This window comes from Kryptolebias marmoratus, linkage group LG2, assembly GCF_001649575.2.
Source record: "Kryptolebias marmoratus isolate JLee-2015 linkage group LG2, ASM164957v2, whole genome shotgun sequence".
NCBI lineage: Eukaryota > Metazoa > Chordata > Actinopteri > Cyprinodontiformes > Rivulidae > Kryptolebias > Kryptolebias marmoratus.
This window is the reverse complement of record NC_051431.1, coordinates 10205494-10227225: the sequence shown is the minus strand read 5'-3', so window position 1 is coordinate 10227225 and position 21732 is coordinate 10205494. Positions and strand designations below refer to the sequence as shown.

The window sequence follows — 21732 nt, the reverse complement described above, 5'->3', positions numbered from 1 at the left end:
GCTTCTCAGATTGGAAGCAAAATGTCACTGTTGCAACCACTTATTTGAGTGTTTGATATGACCATGGCGAGAAGAACCAAAGTGGTGTGAACATAGTGACGTGTTACTTTTATTGTGAAGCATCTCTAATACCATATTGCAGTAACATGTATATTTTCATTTTTGCTTAATTTAGGGTTGAACGGTGCCTCACAGAAAGAAGCTCGTTTGTTAGTTTGTTTTCAGTTTTTACATTTTCCCAGTGTGCCCCTGGACTTCTTTGCAGATTTTTCTAACTCAAAAATCTTTATAAAACCATGGATCTTAAAATTGAAAATCTTTTCTAAAGCTGCTAAAGTATAATAATAACTAATTAATTTTTAACTCATTGCTTGTGGCTTTTTTGCTTTCCATTTCCTTGCCTTTTACCTGTCTGTTTAATAAGCGCACCTATTCTTTGAAATGAGATCTTTATCCTGTTTGAGTGACAACACTGCTGTTCTTCAGCACAGTACTGACTGATCCTTGACATGAATGGGCTATGACTCTGCTGTTGTGCCTGACAGGGTGTCTGAAAATGATGGGTTTGAGAGATTTGAGATTGTAATGTTAATAGATGCACTCAGAGGTACCGAGCTGTTCGTTCCTTACCATGAAATAATTACAAGGATACTTTGATGCCTCGTTTTCAAAGTGTCACTGTAAATCCTCTTTCTGCCTTTTCACCTGCTGCAGTTCTCATTTTTATGCCATGGACTAACCTGAGAAAATGCAAATGGATGTTGAAACTATTCATTAATGCAGTGCCAGCAATGGTACTGAATTTTTCATATATAGGAATGCAAAAGTCCTTTACCAATTAAACACATATTTTTTTTTTATATTTAGCTAACTGGAAATTACAGCATTTTTATATGAGACACATAACAAAAAATGTTTTCTTCAATCCAACAAAAGCTTCAGCTTTCATACTCAAAAATATATTTTTCTTAATTTTTCCCCTTTATTGTTCATCACAGCTTTGTTCAAATATGCTGTAAAACTGACAGAAAGAGTTACAATGTGTTCAAGACTGAGCAGCATATTAAAGTACCCTATGAAGCCTCACAATATATTAAAATTAGCTTATATCAAATGTAGAATTGCTGTGCAGTGCAGTTGATGAAATGAACCCATAGAAAACACCTTTCCCCTAAAAGTTTAAGATTACTTAACAGTTTCTGAGGATTTGATTATAGCACCGTAATGTATCAACTTGAGAAAAGCAATTATTTTGTTTTGAGATGATTTGTGCTGGTAATTATCATGTTGAATTGAACTGAACTGAATAGATAAATATAAAGTGTATGTGTCTATCTGTATATTTATCAGTCTATTGATTGAATGGATTTAAATGTTTTATTAGGATGACTTTGTCTTCACTGTCCCTGCTGTTGAGAAGCTGCACCACCAAACAAACCTTTATAATTGTCTTCCGGAGTAGTCGTTTTACTCTAACAGCATATTGTTCTGTCGCAGAATTTATTTTTATGCTAACTAACATCCTGCATTGTGGTTAATAACCAGGCAGTTGATGGGAGCAGTTGAAAATACTGATATTCAGTGAGATGAAGATAAGCAGCTGCAGGTGTTTTGGACACTTTCATTTGTTCATTTGGCATCAAAACTAATAAAAAATGCATGAACAAGAGCAGTTCGTTAAACCATGCAGGAAAAAATATAATTACTTTGATTTTTCTTTTTTTAATCAATCAGTTGGATTCTACAAAAGAGCTGGTCTAGATTAACTAATACTGACTCCAGACTTATGCCTTGTTGAAAGTACAGCCTAATCTATATTTTGTGACACATGCTATGGAAAAGCACAAGTGGGGTAATTCATACAAGGCACTTTGATATGTTACAAAATTACTGGAAAGCCGAACATGTTATATGTGTAATGCTCATGTTTGTCATCACTGGATTACACAAGGAAGCTGAAACAATTGATCTCATTCTAATCTCTTTGTTAGAGTTGTTTTGAAGAAGAAAGAGAATATGGATTTGCAACAAGGTTTTGGTAATATGTCATCATAACAGCCATTACTGGCAAGAAGCATATTGTTCTGTGGAATGGGAGCCTTTCTGGATCAGATTAATCCCAGTCTGAGACCCCTGAAATCGAACTCCTTATAGACGAGATCTGGACAACTTGATTAAGCTTGGAGATTTTCATTTCTTTTCATTTGACTCATTGTAAAAAAAACAGTTTGATTTGCAATACGAATAAAGTGTATTTAGGTTATTTTATGATAAATCACTTCACAGAAATAAAAGGAATTTGTTCATAAATTATCCCTTATAAGGGTGGCACAGTGGCATAGTGGTTAGAGCTGTTGCCTCCCAGCAAGAAGGTTGCAGGTTCGCTTCCCGGCCTGAGGCCTTTCTGGGTGGAGTTTGCATGTTCTCCCTGTGCACACGTGGGTTTACTCCGGGTACTCCGGTTTCCTCCCACAGACCAAAAACATGCATGTTAGGTTAATTGATGTCTCTAAAATTGTCCCTAGGTGTGAGTGACAGTGTGAATGGTTGTTTGTCTCGTTCGTCTATATGTGGCCCTGCAATGGACTTGCAACCTGTCCAGGGTGCCCCCCGCCTCTCGCACAGTGACTGCTGGGGATAGGCACCAGCTACCCGCGACCCAGAATGGAGAAGCGGTTAAAGAAAATGGATGGATGGATTATCCCTTATAATTTTTAAAAGCTTTGTATATTATTACTCATGTGCTAAGGGATATTATGGCCTGTGGAAACTCAATAGTTTGGTGGTCTGGAGCTTGAAAAACTGTCAAAGTAAATGAAATTCCATAATCTTTGGAAGTGGAAGATGTTATCAGTTTCGGAGGTGATAAAAAAAGCTTTTTTTCATATCCCAGAAAGCCCTCTTGAAGTTAACTTTACATCAGTGAAGGAGCGAGTGAACTTTGACATGAAAGAAGACCTACCTCCTCATATGATATCATCATTTGGCATTTTAGAGGTCACTAAACAATAGAGTTTATCACTGGCTACCATTTTGAGATTTCTAAAGGTCAGAGTGGTCCAGAAAAGAGGCAGTGGGCCTAAAGTGAGTAAAGCCACTTTAAAAAAAAAAAAATATATATATATATATATATATATATATATATATATATATATATATATATATATATATATAAAACTTCAATACTTACAAAAACTGTCAGTTGCATAATATAAGTAACACAAACATAATATAATGTAACTGTGTTAACTGACTGAGATGTACTAGTGTTTCTGGTATAGGGAGGGGTATGCAAAAAGAAAAACTTATTTTGCTGTTTCGAGTGCTTGTGTGTTTATATGTATTTACATAATTTCATTAAAAAACAATAAATAATTACCTTTTCCTTAGGAACATAGTAAACATATTGTGTTATCTTTTAACTTCCCACACAATCTTTCTTCTAATTACCAGATGAAGATTCAGTTGTGGCTCAAGTTTCAAACTGACTTCTCTTCATGATACAAAGAATCTTGTTTGATGTCTTCTTTAGTCGTTTAATCATTGCCTTTATATTCTAAATGTGTCTTTTTCTATTTCCTGATTCAGCCGTGTTTTCCCAGGTGCTGATCTTTGTGCCGAGGCTCATCCAGACCTGAATAAGCCTGTAGACAGAGAGAGAGATCACGGAGAACTGAAGATTATTATGTGCATTATTGTGTGCCATGGGATTTTTACAGGTTGTTACTTCTGGCCTCTTTCTGACTCCTCCTGACCATCGAAGCAAGAAAACTCACTGACAACTTCAACAAAGCAAGTAATGGCTGTTTCAAGGCTGATCATTTTTAGTGTTTGGTAGCTTTTCTGAAAGCCTACAGCAGTTCCCCCCAGGATAGTTACGATAACATTGAAAGTTTTTGTTATTTTCACCTTAAAACAATAATTCAGATGTTTTAAAGTGGGGTCGTCTGCAAAAAGGAGTGAAGAATAAAAATCAGTTCTGACCAGAATACCAAGCAAGGTCACGACCAGTGTGGATTTTGGTCATTTTTAAACAACTACAATCCTAAAAAAATCACAGTGAATCATACAAACACTATTTTATTAACCTTTGCATTATCATCATAATCATCAGTTTTGCATTATATAGTTATTTACATAGAGGTCTATGGTTATTTGCAAGCATAAACAGCATTAGCAGCAGAGTTTCTACTGTAGTCTAGGGCACAACCTGCAGAATAATTGTGAAAAGCAAAAATGACAGCAAGATGTTTTGAAACTACTGCTTACATGAAATATTTGAGGTCAGAGTTATTTTATTATGACAGTAATCCACGTTTGTCCTTGCCTCGCTCAGACTAGCCATTAGTGTGTCATTCTAGTGAGAATTAAACTCCATTTCTCCAAACTGAGGTCATCCAAAGAACTATGTGTGACAAACAAGATAATATTTTTTTCAAAACTATTCCCCAGAACTCAGTTTCAAAATATCTGAAATATTTCTCCAAGTGAAGGCTTTCTGTTCAGTATATTTAGGTTTAATGTTCTCTGAACTTTGAGAAAAACATCTCACACACATGTTAGCTTCACTGAAAATGCTGAGTAATGAGAGGAAATTAAAATATGCCCCCTAAAAGTCATTTCATATCAAAACAATCAAGCTTCTTCTGCATTTTGATTATTCTTTTACAAAATATCTTCGTTGTTAGACATTAAATTATGAATGCACTAAAGCAAACATTTTAAAATCTATGCAAAGGTCCTTCTCCATAAATGGAATAAACATGCCCATGCTATCAGCTCATGAGTTGGTGTAGTGCAACACTAATTACAGCCCAAGATAAACATTCCCTCATCAGACAGCAGATGTGTGAGCGTGTTCTACACAGTGAGAATTGTTTGCTCTCACATGTATTATTCAGTGTGAGAAATTCTGTATCACCATCTTTCAGCTGCATGTTGTCAAGACATTCATCTTCTTGCCCATTTTGGACCACAACCCCTCCCCCTCTCAAAAAAAAGCAATAATAATGGGGAGAAAAAATAAAACATTATCACTCTTGTCAATTTGGTTTCAACAGAATTTTGAAACCTTCTAATTATTTGGATCCTTTTTAATAGAGGCAAGCACGTGGTCTCTAGTGAATGGTGTTATTATAGTAGAGATCATTAGTTTCTGCTGCAGTTTCTATGGTGCCCACCTCCTCTGTGAGTCCAATTCTTCTTACATAATGGATGATGCAAAGTAAAAGCTACCTGAACTAACTGATATCTACAGGGACAAATGACAGTAAATTAAACCAGTGGAAAAAGATTTTTCTCATGAAAACAAGATGCAGGATAAGGAATGAATTTATATGGAATGTTTTTATGTTCAAGGCACCTGTTTTCAACCTTGTTAATTAAATTTTTATCCATTTTTGTGTGTCAGAAGATGTACCGTAAGCCAAATCAACCACCAGTACTATGACAGTGGACTGAGGCTTTGAATCTCAACATTTTCACCTGTAGCCTCAGAAAGAAAAGAAAAGAAAAAAAAGAAAAGATAAGAACCAGTTTTGACTACTAGTTTGAAAGGCACTTTACCCTATCCATCCATCCATCCATCCATCCATCCATCCATCCATACATCCATACATCCATACATCCATCCATCCATCCATCCATCCATCCATCCATCCATCCATCCATCCATCCATCCATCCATCCATCCATACACACATACATCCATACATACATACATACATCTTATTTCCAATATCTTATTCTTTTGGTCATGATCCATACCTCATTACCATAGGTGGGGATTGGAAGGTAGCTAGACCTGTAAATTGAGAGCTTCACCTTTTGGCCCAGCTTCTTCTTTACCCCCACAGACCAGAGCAACATCCTTATTACTGCTGACAAGGTCCCAATCTGTCATTCCATCCTTTTCTCCATCCTGCCATCACTCATGAACAAGATACCTCTGCTTGAGGCAAAAACTCATCCCTAACCCATAGGGAGCATTCCACTTTTACAGACATTTTGAGATTTAAAATTTAAAACACATTCTCTCTGGTTAACTTCTGTACAGTTACATTAGTGAATACTAGTATTTATCATTGCAAAGTGGAGACATACTATTTAGAGAATGACAAGTGTGAGTTGTTGGTGAATGAAGATGCTGGTTGGCAGATTAGCATGCTCATACGTCTGATTACCTAAATGAGGAAAAGACTGTAGAGTCAATTTTAAAGGCATAAAGGTTTTATTGTCTGTCCTGAATCAAATTCAGCACAATTTGAGTGGCACAAATAAGTTTAGTAGGATGTAAATTTTCTGTAGTGATAAATTTAACTCTGTAAACCCAATATGTGAACAAAGTCTCCGATAACCACCACATTTACCTATTGCGTTACAGTCTTTTCCGTCCTGTATCCCCATAATAATACAGTCATTCAAGACAATGGTGCATCAATTAAATAAATTACCAAAATCCTTTTTTTTAATTGATGAAAGCTGGAAGAAGCACAAAACATCTTTTCCATCAGGAAACGTCCTCAGTGTTCTCTGCTTCTCTTTGCAACAAGACTGAGTGGGTGATAACTGTCAAAGTAACATCCACACAAATGTCAGGAGCCAAGATTTTCCAGGATAATATTACAGTAAAACTGGATGAGCAAAGTTACTTCTGTCAGGGGTTTCAGTCTAAAGGGTTTTAGTCTCCCTGCTGCCAGAGCGTCTTTAGAAAGATATGACAGGTGCCGTTTGATCTCCTGACATCTGAAAGAAGATAATACTTTTTGTCAAATCATCTGGACAGGAAATGCTGTTTTGTTTCTTTATATGTTTTTAGTAGACTAGAAATCACAAATTAAACAGCTTGTTTTTTATTGCTTTGTTATGCGTTTAGACTAATGGCTGATGCTTTGTTTTTTTTTTTTTTTTTTTTTTTTGTTAACAGTTTGTTGGGATTGGCACAAATATTTTGTTATTTTTATTTTCTACAATATGTTTAAGAGCTTTGTTTGTAGATTCCCTTTTTGCATTTCAGTTTTGCTTATATTTCAGCAAAAATTTGATTTTTTTTATCCATGTTTTTTAATTTTCTCAAACAAAATCCCGTTAGTACCTTTCTTTAAAAATAGTAAGCGTACTTTTCTTTAGGTTTTGCACTGATTGCATTCATTTTCAAACCTTTTATATTTTGTTTATATTTTACAATATTTTAATTTCTTATGTATTTCTGAACATAATTTAAATGTTCATGACTAATGTGTCAGATCAGAGAGATGTCTGCTCTTATTTTGCTTCAGGGAGTTGCATATATTATGTTCCTTTAATGCCTCTCAAATCACTGCATTAAAACAAAAACATTATGCTAATTCCTGCTTTTGTGTGACTTGCTTTCTGAATAGCTGGTGTTATTTGCAAACACTTGAAAATTAGCTGGGTGGAAAACTCGCAGGCAGTATAATTGTGAAGTAAATGCCACAACCAGATTGTAAACATTGACAAGTGAAAGACAATTAACAAGTGAACAAACAATTTCCTCAATATGGTTTAATAAACTGAAGAAACACTTAATCTTGTCAGAACAAAACAAATGGTAAAGGACACAAGACGGTGATACTTATTACAGGCCTCCTGGAACACATTGTTTGATTTATTGTGGGGTGTTTGTGTGATTTTTTTTTTTTTTTTACCACAGTTTTTTCTCCAAAGGATATCAACTTAGGACTTAGCATCACTCTATCTTCTGGTATTCAACAAGCAAAGTGTCTGGTAATTTAGTCAATATCTGCCATGCATTTTCCTCCTAAAAAAAGACACAAGACTGAGTACACGGGAGCAAGTCTTGCTTTTATTGCAACCCTTCATCTATCATTTTCTTCACACTTACTCGTCCTCACTCAGTCATTTTCTGTACGCGGTTCTGTTTATGGTCATGGGGGGCCGGTGTTTTTCCCAGCAGTCAATAAACAAGAGACAATGCACACCCTGGACAGGTTGCTAGTTCATCACAGCGCCTCACTCGCCTTCTGAACAGTTTTTTTTATAGAAATGACACACTTCCTTTAAGTGTGTCTGCCTATAATCTTATGGTCCTTTTATTGCACTAAAGAAATTACCATGCACCGTGTTCGTGTTCAAACCAAATTAATTATTTAAACTTCAAAAGGAAATGATGTATTCCAGTTTCATTCATTAAAACAAGCAATCATTGCTTTGTTGTTAAGGTTACTAATCAGACACGCAGTGCACTGTAAACAGAAATCAATCTACTACTTTATAAATATTCAACATTTGATTACAAATGAAAACAAAACATTGAATCCAGTTTGGAAATGAAAAGTTAATCATTATCAGTCAAATACCTTAAAGCAATAGTTCAGATCTTTTGAAATGGGGTTCTGTAAAAAGGTTATACACAAATACTATCTTACCTGTTGCAGATCACATTTACAGTTTGGAGAAATTGTTCTATTTTGACTTAATTGATTAGCTAACTGCTAGTTCAAGCAAGCCAAGACCAAGTGGATTGCCGCTGCCAGAACCAGCTTTAATCTAAAGATTTTATAGCAGTTCATACAATCACCTTATTACAAGCTTTTACACCACTGTACACCACTCAGTTTTAAATTACACAGTTATTCCAAAAAAGGTTTATTGTTATCTGTGGTTGGAATTCCAAATAGTGGCAGCAGCAGCAGCTAGGTGTAGCACTTCCAGTGCAGCCTGGGATACTTCCAGCAGGAATATCATATTTTTTTTCAAGAATTATGTAATTCAAAATTAATGGCAATGTAAATGTTTATAAAATATAATTTAAATTAATTGCCCTGTAATTTTGAGATTGGATTAAAAAAAAAACACACAAAACAGCAATTCACATTGGTCTTGGTCTTGGTCCTATTCAGACTACTTGTTAATGCATCAATCTGATCAAAATAAAAGACTATTTCTCCAAGCTGAGATCGAACAAAGACCTATCTACAACAAGTAAGACACTAAATGTTTGTACCTTTCCACAGAAACCAGGTAAAAAAAATATTAACTATCCCTATAAATTTATCTACTAAACTCTCCTCTTTTCCCTCTTGTCTCTTCTTGACAAACATGAGTGATGAACAATCTTCCACTGTATTCTTTTTCCTTGGAAGGATCAACAGATTAGTCAGGGCTGAATAATCAATGGTATGTTTAATGCAACTGGGAGAGCCGAGAAAATGTCAGATAATTTAGTTTGTTTTTGTTGGGAACAACTAGATGTGATGTTTTTATGTGAAGGCCACTGGAGAAAGCGGATTCAATTAACCAATGTCAGATGGGATTTCTACAGAACATATCTCCAAAATCCTGGCTCTCATCTTTCTCTTTATAAGTCAAACAAGCATGGACACCGCTGTCAAATCCCAGTCAGAACTAGCATTGAAATTTCCTTCACATTTGCACTCAAGCTATCAAAGGAGTCTTACAGAGTGTTGCTTGGAAAGGTGGGGATCTGTCTTTTCTCTGAATTGTAGGTTGTATGAGCCTCATTTCTTTTTGAAGTACTGACATGCTGAGTTTGGTGTATTAGTGTGTAATTATAAAGACGATGGGATGTCATTTGTAAAAGAAAAATGTGTAAAAACATGACTGTGTGTTTCCTAGTGGAATTGGCTAAAGATAGTATTTATAGTGCACTACTACCATCTGGTGGTAAAATGTCTCTACAACCACTTTTTTATTCACAATAAAATCCACTTTTTAAGATGAACAGATCTTTTTTTATTACTTTTAAAATTTGACAGAGGGAGCTTTGGACATTAAATGTTTCCTAGTGTTCTTTTCTGGTCTAAGTAGGATTATGTAGCACTTTGGGGCAAAAATGCAACCCAGCAATCCATAACTGGAGGCCAAGATTGCAAACACCTCTGTGACTGTGGCATACTTTCCTGGAGAGCTGATGTAGGCAGGAATAAATGCCACCCACACAGCACAAAAAATTAACATACTGAAAGTGATAAGTCTGGCCTCGTTGAAGCTGTCCGGAAGTTTCCTTGCCAGGAAGGCCAGTAGAAGACAGAGGCAGGCCAGAAGGCCGATGTAGCTTAGAACCAAAGCAAATGCAATTTCTGAGCCTTCGTCACAGAAGAGAATAACAAAAGGTTTCTCACGTGGCAGTATTTGGCGGGGGGCAGGGGGTGCCACAATCAGCCACACTGTACATATGATTACCTGCATAAAAAGAAAAATGTCATACTTAGAGATTTGAATTAAAAAACATCCTAGTTAAATATGGCATGTTCCATTTGTTTTAGAAGTTGGAACTCAGTTCCGGAAATGAGGTCATACATAGCTTAACAGTGTTAGGTTGGTTTTTAGTTGAAATTCTGAAAACCAGAATGATTTGATAATGGTTGCGCTCAGAAACCAGGCCCTCTGCATTTTATGCATTCAAATACTGTAACATGTATCCTGATAGAGAAAGTACATTATTATGTGTGCAATTAATTTAATGAGACACAACCTTGCAAAAGTAAAACAAATATTTCAGTAGCTATGCACTAGGTAGCCACATTAAATTTTAAAGTTGGGGTTGATGTGGAATCTACAACTTTCTGGGTTAGAATTTTAACCTCAGGTGGTGTTTTAGTGTAGTTTTCTGGCTTGGAACTCAGAAAGTCCAACTTCTGAGTACAAATGGAATGCATTATTAAGGCTTAGTAGAAGTCTTTACCTGGGCTAGTGTACAAATGGTGATGATTGACTTTTGCTGTGCCGGCCCAAACCATTTCATAATATCGCTGCCAGGAAGTGCTGTCTTGAAGGCTATTAGCACCACAATTGTTTTCCCAAGAATGCAAGAGATACAGAGAACAAAGCTGATCCCAAATGCTGTATGGCGCAGCATGCAGGACCACTTAGATGGCTGGCCAATGAAGGTCAGAGAACACAAAAAGCAGAGAGTCAAGGAGAAGAGCAGCAGGAAGCTTAGGTCAGAATTGTTAGCTCTGACAATAGGTGTAGTTCTGTGATAGAAAAATATAAAAACCACAGCACAGGTGCTGAGGGAGCCAATGAGGGAAATAACCACCAAAGTGATGCCCATGGTGTCATTAAAAGACAGAAATTCTACTTGTTTGGGGACACAGGTGGTCCTTTCAGCATTGGACCAGAACTCTGGTGGACACTGGACACAATCTATGGCATCTAAAAAAAAATCAAAAGATCCAGAGTTTTTTCCATTGCTGCATGACACAATAAGTCAGAGTTTTACACACAATATGCCTTAATGCCTTTTTCTCACCAGTCTGATTGCTAATCTCTCCAGCTGTACAAGACACACAATCATAGCAGCAGACAGGGAAGTTGGGTCTTATTGCCTTCCGGGTGCCTGGGTGACAAATGGAGCTGCATACTGACAAAGGAACCTAAGCAAAAGAAATAAATAAAACAAAAATAAATAAATAAATAATCAAAGCCAAACTACTGTGATTAGAAAATCAAAAACTGTGTAATAATAAAGAATTAGTGAATCTCAGTTTTTTATTTTATTTTACAGAATGGTCTACTTTGGTTTGGTTGCCATTCCACAGAATGTCCTCCTCTTGGAGCTGCAGCTTCTGCTTTGTAGTCACCCCTTCAAATTTGCCCACAGTGAGAAACTCCATATCCCCGTTTGGTTTCAGCTGCCAGTTTACCAGATCATACATGGCTGCGGGGTCGCCATTCTCATCAAACTTTATTTCATCAGCAAACAGATCCACATATCGTATTTGTTTTATATAATAAAGTAGCTAAGGAAACACAGAGTATATGATAAAAAAACAATCATATTCACCTAAACTTGGTAAACATGCTGTATGTAAAGGTACCTGCCATGGCTGAATGTTGTCTGCATCTGGACAAGTCTGTAGAGGAAATGGCCCTTTTCCTTTCACACAGCTTTTCATATTCTTTAGTGCATGAACAACAGCGTAAACAGCTTTATATACATTGTAGGAAATTCTCAGCTGTGACACATCTGAATAGATATTTGTTACATTATTGAGGTTTTCTGTTCCATTGCATGGAGGTTTTTCCTCAGCTTTCTCTTCTTGATCTTTATCTTGCCCACTTAGACTGCACTGAAACACCTCTTCCCAGAAGGGTATCAGGAACGGATCTTCCTGGGCGTCTGGTCTTGAGGGATTTAAGCGAACCAAAAAGTCTTGCAGTCCAGGAATGTGTGCTTGGCGAATAGCAAATCCAACAGTACCCTGGAGGATGTGATGGTACTTTCTGGGGGTGGAAAGTACAGCAGCTGTACTCCAAGCTTCACTGGCCAGCCACTGAATTCCAGTCAGCCCAGCTCTAAATTTAACAGAGATGGATATGACAGTTTTGCAGACAAGCTCCTCGTAAGGTCAAACTCAAACAAAACAAAAGAAATAACATTACCAAAATCTGTCACTAGGTTTGTGTCATACCTGAGTGCTTCATCAAACAACGCCACTGCATCTTGCTCCACAGCAAACACTAAAATCACCTGAGCCCCAGACAAGCGGATAGAGGAAATGATGGACAGAATATTTGTCTGCTCTCGGTTCTTTGGAATGATTTTGTGTAAAGCAACACAAACACCAAACTTTCTGACCTAAGAGAGAAAAACACAAAGACCCATGAAAACTTATTTCGAAATGCAGAGTTACATAAGTTACGTATAAAAGATTACAAAATTACAATTTCTTTTGAACCTTTTTTTGTTGGGCGTGCGACCCACCTCATTTGCAAAGATGTTTGCCCCGCTGTGACCGTACGCATCATCACCTGCAATCACACCCACCCAAGTCCAACCAAAATGTCTCACCAGTTGCACCAGGGCATCTACCTGAACAAAGAGAATTTAAAAAAAATGAGTAAAATTAATTATTTTAGAATTGTGGATTTTTTTTGTTGTTTCTTTGAAGGTTCAAGCATGAGCTGACTTTAACCTGGAAGAAGTCGCTGGGCATGGTCCTTAAAAAGGCAGGAAACTCCCTTTTATCACTCAGACAGGCACAGCTGGAGAAATAGCTGACCTATGAAATCATTTCATTGGTTTTAAAGTGAGTGGTTAGTGTTTATTATTGAAATACACTTTACTGGCACAAACCAAAGTATTAGCAACAACACAAATTATATATATATATATATATATATATATAAAGATTGTGGAAAAACAGAAAAAAAACTACTACATGCTACCATTATTCTGCTTCCATAGTTTCAGGCATGTATAGTATTGGAACTTTGATAAATTTACTTGTGGAACATGGAAGACTCCGAGGAAATGAGCAACAACAAGAGATTGAGTGGAACCTCCGTCTCCTATCACCACTGGCACACTCTCATGACAAGTGCCATTATTTTCTTCAATACTGGAATCATTCTTATTTCCCATTAACTCCACTGCAGCCTTCAAAGCTTGATGCGGCAAACTGCATGAATCATAGATCTTGTATCCTACTGTAATGTTCGGAAGGAGTTTGCCTTCTCTGTTGATCTCCTGAATGGCAAAGATCATAGTTTGCATCCAACGGAAAGTTCGAAAATTAAATCTGGTGAAACATGAAATCAACACAGAAGCAAAATTTGAGGCAATTTTTATTTTCAACACAGTGAAAATCTGCACATAATCACAATTGATTTACAGCTACCAGTTAAATGCTCGAAGCAACATACCTGGTACACTTGGTGGAAGGAGGCTGAGAGGTGAAAGACAGATTGTGCTCCACCACCGTGTCATGAAGGGAGAAGAGTCCCCCCAGCATGATGTCCCCCCTTTTCTCCAGCACAGGCAGAGATGTAGCGCTGGAGATCAGTTGACATTTTGGGCTCTGGTCCTGGTGAGAGTCATAGGAATAAAACCCATTCCACAGAAAACTCAAAAGCACAAGCCTGGCTCCTCTCCATGTGAGAACAGGCTCAACCAGTGTCATCCAAAAATAATTCATCATGTAACTTAGCATCATATGTTCATAGCTGTCCAGAACTTAGAAAAGACTTAAAAGAATATAAAAGATTAGCAAAAATGTTGCTGAAACAATTGTTGACATTTCAGTTAATGAAAACCTTTTCGTGAACTGCACACATCCAGTCGCTAGAGTCATGTGAGAGATGGTGTCCTTCAACTTATATACACAAAACAGTACCTGCCTCATATTATAGCTGACAGAATGCTTTGGATCAGTGGAAAATAATCCTGTTTCACGGTGGGTAATAACAATAACAAGAATGGATTGGGCACTTGACTTTAATGGAGAAAGACACAAGCTCTGTCATGTAGCATTGTTACGCTTGAGTAGGATTTATTCAACCTACATTGATATAATGAGGCTCGCAGAAGACAAGTGTCACCTGGGGCTGCTAAACAACATTACATGCAGCTAATGCCTTTCAAAGACATACTGTTTCCATCTTTTAAGAGACCATCTTACTGACTTATTTTCTCATGACCTATTAAATCCAATAAACTTAATGTTGATATAGTCTACAATAGGTTTAAAGTAAGGGTTTGGTAATATAAGTATACATGTGTACATTAAATATTAAATGTGAACAAATTACATTACTTTTCCTGTCATATTATGAAAATGTGTGCTAGTTTTGCTAATTCTTTATGTCTTACATATTATTACATTTTTGTTGTTGTTGTGTTGTTTTGTTTTGTTTCTGTACTTTTTTTCCCTTTGAGTTCATCCATTCAGTGAAAAAATAATTCTGCGGGGTAATGCACAAGTCATTGGGGTGTTCCCCAGATCATTATCAAGACAAGCCCTGCAGGCTACCAAACAGAGCACCCTAGAATATGAAGCAAAGAGAATATTACATACAGCATGTTGTGCTGCCTCTGGCCATGTAGGTGTTCTTATGCTCCTAATATGTCCCTGTGTGACACGAGAGAAAAGGAAGGTGCCCCAAGATATGATGCTCAGCTCTAACTTTCTTTTCTTTTTCGTAAGAATTTAACAAGATTCTCATGTCAAAAGATCATTCAGTCTCAGGAGACAGATTTCAAATTACACCAAAAGCAAGGAGATTATAAGTACTGTGGTTGTTTTTGCAAAGATTCTGTGTATTGAGGTAATTGAAGGCTGTGAGTATTGGATGCTCCACTCTGTTGTTTTAGTTCTAAATTTGAATAGATATACAACAAAAGCTGAGAAAATTAAAAACAGACAATAAATGTGCTAGACAGTAATACTGAGGAGTGGTAAAAAAAACATGCAGAAACATGTAGAAAGACAGACAATGGGCATATTGGAAAAATACATGAGTTTACAGTTTCATAAACAATAAAATAAAAAAGGAACAAAGGGTATGTGAAGACAAACAACGAAGTGTGGGAATGCAGAGTAATTTCCTAACAGTCTGTGTGATCAGGAAATCTATTTTCTAATTATGATTCTCTGCTTTGATCCTCATTATCAGCATCAATGCAGTGTTGAAGCCCGTCTGAAAAGCAGGTTTTTCAAAGTCTTTCTTTAATGCTCCAACTTATGCATTGATGAAGGTAGATAGTCAGAGCAGATATAACAAAGACTGCAGATTCACTCATGAATGATGAATATGATGTGAGAAAGATAAGTTTGAGAAGTAACTGAAAGCCAAAAGTTTTTTTTGTCTGTGATAGTGAAAAAAGGAGGACAAAATAAATGACTACTACCTAGTTTTGCTTTTTTTTCTTAAGTTTTTCAGCTATTAAAAAAGCACAAGTCCTGCTCATTTCCTGCTCATATAAAAGAGTGGGTATATATACTGTATATAAATATATATACTGTATATTTTACAAGTTAGCCTGATTAGACTAAGACATTTGTCTGTTGCAGATTAAGGGTATACACTATGTACCCATCCTTTTACATAGGACAAGATGTGAGAAGGACCTTTGCAGTTTATCTGGAACACTGATAAGAAATGGGTTACTGGAATGGGACATTCATGCACGAGGAGGGATGGGAAGGCTGTTGAAATATGGAAACTTTGAAACCCAACATCCAGAATGACTCAAAAACACCTTTGAACTCAGTGTTCGAACATTAACATAAGGAATCTGCTATCACACATCAATCACAGAGACTGATGAAGTACAACAAAGATTATATGACTGGGGGAGCCATGACGACAAGTCAGGGGGTTACGTCATCATCTAAGTATGGGTACCAAGCCCCACTGAAAAGCCCAGATGACCTGAAGATCGTGATCAAGTTAGACACCTATGCCCATGCCAGCCTTTGCTAAGTCTAAGTGAAAGTCTGCTAGAAGATGTGAAGCAGCACTACTAAGTTTTGCCACTGGCACCATTACAGAGACCAATAATCTTGTATACACCACAGCAACAATGATTCTTGAAACAGTAGGATATAAGGCTGGAAGCTAAGATGAAGGGAACAGGAAGAAAACTCAGCCAGCTGTCAGAACAACAGAGAAATGAAAATAAAATAAAAAACTACCAAAGAAATACTGCAACTTGTCCACAACTGAAGCTCTACAGATGCCAAACAACAGCTCACTGCTCTAGTTACTTGCCTGAAGAGGTACACTCAAGATGCAGAAGCCAGGAAAATCAACTGGGTAACAGAGAATAGGCATACTGGAGAAGAATTTTGATCAGTAGTTCTTCAGACTTTCTGAAAGTCTTTCAAAGTTATTCTTTGAACTTTGGCTACTTTTTCATTTTATCTCCAGTTCTTGATTCTGACCAGATCAACATATTTTGCAAAGCGTGACTTAAGAAATGAAGAAAGTAGACAAATTTAAGGCCTAAACAAACTGTCTACAGCAGGTGAACCTAACAGTCAGCTCCTCCTATTTTGTTCATTAATTGTTAGGTACTTTTGAGCTCCTAGTCAAAATTGATTTCCCAATATATCTAAATAAAAATCCATTAAAGTGTATTCATCATTGCTCAATGCTATGATACATCTTTTGATCAAATTATTTGTTGATGAACAGTACATATTAGTTCTCTGTTTGAGTTTAATGGCATGTATGCCTCACTGAACTGCGCTCATGCAACTCTAATTTTTTGTATAAGCAAACAATATACAAAAAAAAGATTTCTTGAGTACAACCAAATTACAAATGTTGTGCTATTTATCATAGTATGGGCCAAAGTTTATTAAGGCTATTTATTTTTAAATCATTTCAGATTTTTAATAGTGAGCACAGAAGAACATCTTTTAGTGCTTGGGTTCAAAATTAACATTTTATTCTGTTTGCTAGTCATTTATAAGATAATGTGAAGAGACTAATGTGACTGTCAAGACAAACATTCTATTGGTCAATCTAAGAGCTGTTTTGTTGGCTCCTTGTAATAAAACTATACCGACACAGATCAGTAGGTCTACAGTTCAAGAATTGTTTTTCCCGAACAAGTAGTCTTATTGTTTGGTGTAGGCACCAAGGCACAGACTAAACTACATAAAGTCATATATGATGGATTAATTTCAGTTTAGTGAAAGGTGGCAATAATTTAAAAGAATTGTACATATTATCATTTTCTCATATCAAGTTATGAAAAGTGTGAATGAATTTTTAATTTAAATTCATTAAAAATATCAGATGTATTGAGTTCATGAAGCAGATTTAAGTTTTCATTTTAAAATTTATATGATTGCCCTTTAAATGCAGCTTTTGTTTAATAAAACAATTTTATTGAATATTTTTAAATACATTCTGGAACTTTTGAACTGGTGTTCTTTGTGGTTACTATGTGAATATTCACAGCATTTTTTAAACCTCGGTGACTCTGTGACCTGTGTGAGGACCCTGTTAACCAGCAGGAGATATTTCAGCAACACTTTTCCATAAACGGTAAGAAAACCTTCATCTATTTTGAGCAGTTTTCATGTGAAATTGCATTCTACACTTTAGTGAATGTACAAAAAATGAAACAACACAACATCAATTGAAATGGTCACACATGTACTGTTGGATAGCTTTTCTTTTTCTCTTGAAACATACAGTAGTAAGGCATTCTTGAGCTAACGGTGTTCAAAAAACTGCACAAATATAAGTATTTCTATAGCATTTTTGCAGACCTATTGTGTATATTTTACTGTTTCAGAGGGTTTTCATGGACAGTGGAGAGAAGAAAACTGATGTCAACAGCCAAACAATGTCTGTGGCAGAGGTAAGTCACTGGAACTTGTAGTCATTTTACCCAGTTCTGAATTCATGGTTACTTTTTCCTGACACTCCTGTAGAGGAAGTAACAAAAAGCTGGTTGCTATGAAACATCTGAAACATTTAAAATAAAATAGGCTGTATTCAAAACTACCATATAATGTTCTACTAATGTTACATCAACATTTTCTGATGCAACGTGTTCACTCTGTAATGTGTAATATCTACTAATGGTTTAAAACATTATTAATCTGGATTGAAATATTTTCCAAAATGTAAAGATTTAACTTTTCAAAAGAACCCATGAGTTCATTATTCATTATTATTATTATTGTTCATTATTATTCTCTCTCTAATATATTTTTTTAAACAAAAAACAAAACAGGTCTGCATAAAACAGGAGAAGCTTGATGATGAAGGAGAATATGGAGTCATGAGCAGACATCGGGATCAGCCAACCAGCAGGGCAAAGAAGCTGCGCTGCTGTGACCAATGTGGGAATCGCAAAGGGAGTTTGAAATGCCACCAGCAAATTCACACAGTAGCAAAGCCTTACCTCTGTGGTGTGTGTGGGAAAAGCTTTACTGATTCAGCCAATCTGAAACGCCACCAGCGAATCCACACCGGAGAAAAGCCTTATCTCTGTGGTGTGTGTGGGAAAAGCTTTACTGATTCAGCCAATCTGAAACGCCACCAGCGAATCCACACCGGAGAAAAGCCTTATCTCTGTGGTGTGTGTGGGAAAAGCTTTACTGGTTCAGCCAATCTGAAACGCCACCAGCGAATCCACACCGGAGAAAAGCCTTATCTCTGTGGTGTGTGTGGGAAAAGCTTTAATAGGCCAGCCAATCTGAAATGCCACCAGTGAATCCACACCGGAGAAAGGCCTGTGACGTGTGTTGGAGGAGTTTCTGGGACTTATCAAATTGTAAACATCATCAGCAAACCAACACAAAAGCAAGGGCTTAACATGTGTGACTAATGCAAGGAAAACTCCTGTTTATCTATCTTAAACGAAAAAAAAAACCCCTCTTGTTTCAATAATATGAATTTGCATGCAGATCATGGTGTGAAGTTTTCTTTCAGCTGCAAACACACACAATACTCTCCAATGTAAAAGATAATATTTTTTGTATACAACAAAACATACCGTAATAAACCTGCAGCTTTTTGAAACAGTCAGCTTTTTAGTTTTAACAAAAAACATTTTTTTTGCACCGAGTAAAAATATTTCAAAGAACCTGCAGGCCACAGTGAGGCTTCACTTGATCATAATGGTGCTTTCAGATGTATTATTACCGAGCAAATGTTTAGCAGAGAAAACATTTATGGCACTAAATTTGGGGAGCATCTAATGCAGTAAATATAAGTTTTCAGGCTAGTCAAAATAGTATTTAGTTTTATAAAACATGTTTGAATCAAATTAAATAACTTTATCAAGAGTTTCTGAGCAATGACCTTCTGAACCCCACAAAAAAGTCTAAGAGCGTGGATTCATTAGATGTAGGAGTTTGTATGTTTCTGCTAAAACGTGAATAAATTCCCATACTGTAGACCTGACATAAGGTGTAATCCATAGACAGGAGTTTTGATACAGACCATTCTGGTAAAACTTAATTCAAAGCAGTATGTAGTCTTATACCCTTTTTAACAGTTGCCAAAATAGATAACATGTTCTTTTATTGATTAAAAAATCAGATGTGGAGCTTCTTGTCAGCTGTACCCAGTTTGTTTCTTCTAAGTCCACTGAATAATTAACTTCCTTGATAATATTTAATAAAACACTGCAGATCAACTTTTATTAATTTGATGCCAGATGTATTTGAACAATGAGAAAGAAGTCATCTGTTTGAATCCAAATCGCTTAATTCGCTTTAGAATAAATTCCTTAATGAATTGAAACACACATTCCTTCCCCGCCCCCCAAAAAGAAAAAAGTAAAACAACGTTTTTGTTTTTTTGTTTTTTTCTAAATAAACGCTGTTTCTGTTTCACATGACAGTTTCTTTTGTTTCAGTAGTGTTTTAACCCTTCTATGGCCTTCAGTCCAAAAGGACAGAGTTACAAGGGCTTCCCCAGATAGCACACAATGTTAAATCAACGTTGAATTATAATCAGAATGGTTGATATTTGGTTGAAGTCGACAACTGACGGTGGATCAACCATGAAAAAACCATCCAATTCGAACCGTTGAAACTGTGTCATTGAATCAATGTTGTTTAAACCATTCTGTGCTATCTGGGTCTCTTCCTCTCTTCAGTTATGAGGTCTTCGGGAGAATTAATGAAATATTTTCATTCAGTCCAAATATAATTTTTCCAATCGTATAAAATATGTGCTCCATAAATAATAACAATTTGAATCTTTTTTGGCAATAGCAGAAGTATGTCCAAGTATGTCCTTCAGTGATACTGAAGTCACCTGTGCTGTCAGCGCTGATGCAGTCTCAGACCATCACAGGCACTGATTGTTGTACATTTAGTGAATATAGCCTCGCTCCTTTTTCACTTTTGACTTGAAGAGCTCAACCTAAACTTTTTTGCTCTAAAAGGAAATGACCAAAGATCAAACGTCCTCGGTCTTTCTGTCCATCTGAGATGAGCTCGTGCTCAACGACCTGTGCAGCTTTACGGCCACTCCCTGCACTACACGCTTTCAGGTAACATTTCTGGACGCAGCAGCTGACTCAGTCAAGTCAAACTGCTTTTCCAAGGAAGCTCTGGGCCCATATTGAGTCAGGTACCATGACAAGCTGAGGGCTGAAGACACAGTCCAACAGTGTTTTTCATGTCTTTTCTTTAATAAAGTGAAATTTCTCACAAACTCCCTGAATATTTTGTGGTATTATGAGCTGTAGATGATTCAGAAGCTTAGTTCTTTGCAAATTCTTCACAGTTAAACAATTTTTTTGAAACTAAACACTGCTTTTTGGAAGGTTTTCGGCACATAGTGCCCCGTGATCTATTATTGTTTGGAAATACAAAGTCTTTGGTGGACGCCTTCTTGCCATAAACATTCGTTTGTTGTACATAATACGATGTTACAGTGTGTAGGGGATGTGGGGTGGGCGTGGTTTCCACTCAAAAACAAATGCATCTGAGGGAATGTTAAAGGAAATATGTTCATTTGCTGGAGTCAGTTGTATACACCTGATCCCTCACACATTCATTTTAAATTATCTGTTGTGTTTGACTTGGAACACCTCAGGTGTGCAAAACTTGAATAAAACACAAAAAAAGTCATGAAAACAACCACAATTTACTTTGTCTGTTTAAATGACTTGTGCGGACAAAATCCCGGAATCTCATGTCATTCATGTCAAAACAATTATTATTTTTCAGAAAGAAAATTTCTGAAAACATGACTATCATCAAATGCTACTTTGTGTTCCTAAAATGTAGTGTATGCACACATTATTGAGTGTTAAACATCTAGATATTCTTTATTTAAAACACAAAGTCTGCAGAAGTAATTGAACGTCTAGTATCTTCAGTACTATGGTAAACAAATAAGTTGACAAAAAACAAATCGGTTTTTAAATAGCTATAGGCCTGTTTATGTAAAGTCAATGACAGCTTGAGGAACTTGGTTAATTTGGTCTTAAATAGACATCTGATTAAGTAAAACTACCGT

General features: G+C 36.4%; 2 protein-coding genes across 2 annotated transcripts; one reads left to right on the top strand and one right to left on the bottom strand.

Annotated features, from left to right (window-relative positions):
• Positions 1–9744: 9744 nt before the first annotated feature.
• LOC108240887 (extracellular calcium-sensing receptor-like) lies at positions 9745–14132 on the bottom strand. Its single transcript, XM_017424684.1, has 11 exons — positions 14124–14132; positions 13654–13814; positions 13235–13529; positions 12924–13010; positions 12713–12820; positions 12420–12586; positions 11826–12303; positions 11523–11747; positions 11258–11381; positions 10688–11160; positions 9745–10185 (listed from the first exon to the last, which is right to left on the bottom strand). The coding sequence occupies exons 1-11, from the start codon at positions 14130–14132 to the stop codon at positions 9745–9747; spliced, it is 2568 nt and encodes an 855-aa protein (XP_017280173.1).
• A 3582-nt stretch (positions 14133–17714) lies between these two features.
• LOC119616713 (zinc finger protein 239-like) lies at positions 17715–19148 on the top strand. Its single transcript, XM_037973768.1, has 3 exons — positions 17715–17787; positions 18041–18106; positions 18485–19148. The coding sequence occupies exons 2-3, from the start codon at positions 18050–18052 to the stop codon at positions 18965–18967; spliced, it is 540 nt and encodes a 179-aa protein (XP_037829696.1). The 5' UTR covers positions 17715–17787; positions 18041–18049; the 3' UTR covers positions 18968–19148.
• Positions 19149–21732: the final 2584 nt, after the last annotated feature.